Source organism: Egretta garzetta, unplaced genomic scaffold (genome assembly GCF_000687185.1).
Source record: "Egretta garzetta isolate BGI_Z169 unplaced genomic scaffold, ASM68718v1 scaffold219, whole genome shotgun sequence".
Classification (NCBI taxonomy): domain Eukaryota; kingdom Metazoa; phylum Chordata; class Aves; order Pelecaniformes; family Ardeidae; genus Egretta; species Egretta garzetta.
In genome coordinates, this window is record NW_009260671.1 from 310,428 (window position 1) to 313,367 (window position 2,940).

Sequence of the window (2,940 nt, forward strand, 5' to 3'; positions counted from 1 at the left end):
AGGTGTGTGCACACACACATGTGTGTGTGTGTGCACGGCTGGGGAGCAGCCACGTCCTGCCCGGTGCCGGAGCTGGCTGGCCCTGCGAGCCATGGTGCAGTCCCTGGGGTGAAGCAGATGCAGCCGGATGGGCAGAGGGAGGCACAGCCCCTCCTCTGCCCCACTGCAGCACCGTGGCAGGGTGTCCTGGCAGGAACTGGCTCCTGGTGGGTGAATTCCTGGCAGGGTGACAGTGCCTCCGTTCTCTCCCACAGAGCCTGCCCAAGATCTGCGGTGTGGGAGAGGGTCAGGCGTTTGCCTCCGCTCTGCAGAAGCTCTACACAGTGGTGACGCAGCAGGAGGCCAAGCAGGCTCGGAAACGGCAGCGCTCGGGTGAGGAGCTCCATGGCTGTGGGATGGGGAGAGCCTGAAGCACCCGGCCCCCCTGCTGCTGAGCCCCCATCCCAGGGGAAGGGGAGTGGGGCCCTGAGGGCAGCTCACCCCGTGCAAGAGTCTCCCCCTCTGCTTTCCCCCCATGGGCTGAGCTCCTCCACCCAGGTGCCATTCCTGGTGTGGGTTAGGGCAATGCCCTGTGCTCCCTCATCTCAATCCTGAATTGCATCTCTTTCTGTTGCTACCAGAGGACACCGAGGGCCCGGCACCCACTACAGAAACTGCAGAGCACCCCCATCCGCCACCCCTACTCCAGGAGGATGAAACAGCGTCTTCCAGCGAGGCAACCACGGTGAGCGCAGCTCTAGAAACAGCTTTTCCATACCAATGGCAGGAGGGGGCCTGCACCCCCCTTCCCTCCTCTGATCCCAACCCTGTATCCCTCCAGGATGGGCTGGGCGTCTCAACTCAGTTCCTAGCCCATCCTACCCCATGCACCCTGGCTGGGGAGCGTGTGGGTCTGTTGCACACGTGTGTGTGGTTTGCACGCCACCACGGGGGTGGGGGATGTCAATGCTTGCACACGCACGCCTGTCCTGTGTGAACCCCCGGGGGAGACTGACTCTGCCTCTGCTTTGATTCCAGCCAACCTCTTCCCCAGCTCAGAAGCCCCGGCTGCCTGCAGCCAAGGCCAAGCCGAAGAAGGCAAAGGGGCTCTTCAGCTGAAACGTCACTGCCACCCACCCCAAAGGTCTCTGGTGCCCCCAGCATCCGAGAGAGGCAGTGCAGAGCACCCGTGCACCCTCTGCCTCTTCACCTGCATCTCCTGGTGGACCCTGACCTGGGGCATGGTCCCCTCCCGAGGCATCCCAGCAGGGGTGATGGGGCATCTCTTCTCTTCAATGGTGTCTCAGGAACATCTTTTCTGCCTCTTCCCTGGTGCAGAGCTTGCCCAGGCTGCCCCTTGATGGAGCCAGTGCTGGACCTGAGGGGAGCAGGAAGGATACTGCCGGGTGGGCATGAGACAGCCTGGGCTCCAGCAGGGCCGTGGGGCTTGGCTGCTCTCGCGTGGGTTTGCAATAAAGGGCTGTGTCTGGCTGAGATCCTTCTCCTCCTGCTCTGTCCGCCCTGAGCCTGCAGTGTCCAGGCAGGGGTGCAGCCCCTGGTGCTGCTGGGTCCCCCTCAGCCTGGTCCTGCTGTCCCAGGGACTTGCCATGGCTCTGGGCAGTGAGAAGGTGACAGCTCATTGCTATGGGGCAGGACGGCAGCTCCCAGCCCGTCCTGTGCCTCACCCTGAGCAGCAGCGGGGGGGTGGTGGTGTGTGTGTGCATGAGGTGTGGGTGTGTGTACACCCCAGGTCCTGAGGGCACAGCATGCTGTGGGGCCTGAAGCCTACATTCTCCTTGTCCCACACCAGGGACACACCATGTGCTGGTGCCTGGAGCCAGGTGAAGCCCTTGCAGCGTGTTGGCAAAGGAAGCCTGGCTGTGCTGAGGGCCACCCTCCATACGCAGGCAGCTCCCCCAGGGTCAGTGGGCAGGTGATATGGGGTTCATCCATGCTCTGGCCTCCAGAGGGCAAGGGACAACTGAGCCACTAACACACTGAAAGCTCCCAGACCTGGGGGCAGCCATGGAGCAAGTTATAGATGCTCCCTGGACACAAAGCACCACCTCTGCCCCTCCACACCCCATCCATCCATCCGTCTATCCATCCATCCGTCCATCCATTAACCCCTGCTCTCATCTTCTAGCCCTTGTGTCCACATGCTTCCTCTGGGGCTGGGACCCCGCTCTTGTGACCAAGCCAGGTCCTAAAGCAGCAGGCAGAGAGCCAGTGCCACCCTCCTGGGGCAGGGATTCATGCCCCTGGCTGCTCCCCGGGGCTGGACTGGCCACAGTCATGCTGCCTGCTCTCCTGGGCGGCAAGGGGGAAAAAAAAACATCCGGAGCAGCCCCTGTGTCTGTGGAAGAGGAATGAAAGGGCCTTTACTGGGCCATGGCCGGCCAGTCCCCAGGCGAGAGCAGCTGGTTGCTTTTTATATTTCCTCTCTGAGGGAGCAGCGTGTGGGGCAGGGTGAGTGGTGGGAAGGGGAAGCCATGGGATGGGGAACTTGTGCCGACAGCCGTAGCTACATATCCTGCCTTCTCCCATCTGCCAGCATCTTACCCTGGCAGCTTTGGGTCTGCCTGCTGAGTGCTTGCCCCCAGGGAGGGTCCTGCTTCCAGCTGAGTAGGACCAGGGCAGCAGTTTAGCAGCTTTATGTTTCATGTCTCTTCTGTCACCAGGTTGTTGCCTGGCGCAACCTCTGCTCCATCCATACGGGCTCCATCTCCTGGCCTAGGAGCTGCTCTGTTCCAAGCCTGATCCCCCTGCTCCCTGCTGAGCCTGAGCTTCATGCTGCTTCCCTGTGCTCCTTCCCCTTCCCACCAGGACCTGCAGGAGGAGGGTTTATCACCCCAGTGAGGGCATTTGGCTCATCTGTCCCCTTTGGGGCTGAGGGGACATCACATGGGTGAGGGCACATTCCCATCTCACTGTGCCAGTGGCTGGTGGGCTCTATAGGGG

The 2,940-nt window shown here is 62.0% G+C and overlaps 1 protein-coding gene across 2 annotated transcripts in view; it reads left to right on the top strand.

The window, feature by feature from the left end:
* NHEJ1 (non-homologous end joining factor 1) overlaps positions 1-1,183 on the top strand; it is a 50,315-nt gene extending 49,132 nt beyond the window's left edge. For both annotated transcript variants that reach the window (XM_009645680.2, XM_035901111.1), the window contains exons 6-8: positions 255-372; positions 621-724; positions 1,018-1,183. In XM_009645680.2, coding sequence (XP_009643975.1) covers positions 255-372; positions 621-724; positions 1,018-1,098 — 303 coding nt within the window. In that variant the 3' untranslated portion in view covers positions 1,099-1,183. The remainder of the gene's footprint in view (positions 1-254; positions 373-620; positions 725-1,017) is intronic.
* The last annotated feature ends 1,757 nt before the right edge of the window (positions 1,184-2,940 follow it).